Genomic DNA, 1,312 nt, shown 5'->3' with positions numbered 1-1,312 from the left:
TCCCTTTCACTCAACATTTTTGTGCAATGCCCCTCCCCCTTTTTTCCATTATGAACCTTTTATTATGTTTTTTTATGTTCAATACCGGCCACCCCACCCCCTGTCATCCTTATCTCCCCTCCTTTCTTTGCAAACTTCCTAACTCTCCTCCCCCCATGTGTGTATTTGTTGCTCTTCTGTAATTTCTCTAATCTTCGGCACTTATAATATAATCCTAATTGTGTTGCAAGTGCGTCAAAAACGCTTACTAAAGCAAAATCGAACCCATAAAGTACCCTGCATCAAGATACAAGGGCCGGGAATCGAACCTGTTACCTTCTGGTACATCAGGTTGATACCCCGGAATTACAAATTCTATCTGCCCAGTACCTAGTTTTCAGAGATTTTTCGTAAAAAGAAATTGAAATTCACAACTTGTCAAGCTTTTACTAACCAACTCTTTGAACGTCTTGATGACGACTCGGAACAATTATAATTAATCTTACGAATTTGATAGAACAGTTACAAACCCTTGCGTTTTGACCTCATGGTCTTAGTTACTCCAAACGGCCCAAGATGTCAGATAGAAGTTTGCAACTGAGGCAGTGTTGTGTCTCTTCTACAGATCTGCCAGGGATGCTGGTTCGAGGAACCCTGTAATGCGATCACGGGAAGATGTCTCCACACCCACGTCCAGAAGAGAATGGGTCTGTTGGTTTGCTTTTTAATTTTGTTTTTGTATTGGTTAGTAATTTATGGCGCTCGCAACTGCATACGTTCATATTAGCGCGTGGGACACATTAAACTTTTTCAGCTTGGTAGTAGTAATTATTTTTGAATTTTGCCTGTGTGGCTGCGAAAGCCTACTTTTATCGATTTTAGAACAACCAAGGGAAGACGATGTGGAACCTGGAGAAGAATCACGGAAATGGATGTACAGAAAAGAGGGAAGACATGGAGTGACATCAAGTGAATAGCCCAGGATAGGGAAAGGTGGAAAGTGTTTGTTCGTGGCCTATATCCTGCTCCAGGGTGAGAAAGGCGATGGTGATGAAGGGATCTTACTTTAACATGTGCAACTTGCTCAAGGGACCTCCGATATTTTTTCGCCCTTAACCGAGAAGGCTAGTTATTCGATCTTAGGTCTACGTACCCTAAGATCTGGTGTGTGGCTGAGAGACAGAAGTACGAAGAAGCCCAGAAGTAGCTGTAGAAAGAGTCAGGAGCCAAGAGGAGTGATGAAGACAATAGACACAACATCTAGAAATGATAATACAGATACAGCCAAAGAGAACATACTGAAGGGGTTGGAGTGGGGAGTTGCAAAGAAAAG

At 42.4% G+C, this 1,312-nt stretch overlaps 1 protein-coding gene across 1 annotated transcript in view; it reads left to right on the top strand.

Annotated features, from left to right (window-relative positions):
* LOC101855690 overlaps window positions 1-1,312 on the top strand; it is a gene marked incomplete at its 3' end in the record, with an annotated part of 7,234 nt that overhangs the window by 3,907 nt on the left and 2,015 nt on the right. The window contains 1 exon segment of the mRNA XM_005112018.3: window positions 605-686. Coding sequence (XP_005112075.2) covers window positions 605-686 — 82 coding nt within the window.

The sequence above is a fragment of the Aplysia californica genome, unplaced genomic scaffold, assembly GCF_000002075.1.
Source record: "Aplysia californica isolate F4 #8 unplaced genomic scaffold, AplCal3.0 scaffold01164, whole genome shotgun sequence".
NCBI classification, from domain to species: Eukaryota; Metazoa; Mollusca; class Gastropoda; order Aplysiida; family Aplysiidae; genus Aplysia; species Aplysia californica.
The sequence above is the reverse complement of the archived record's forward strand: the minus strand, read 5'-3'. Positions and strand labels throughout refer to the sequence as shown.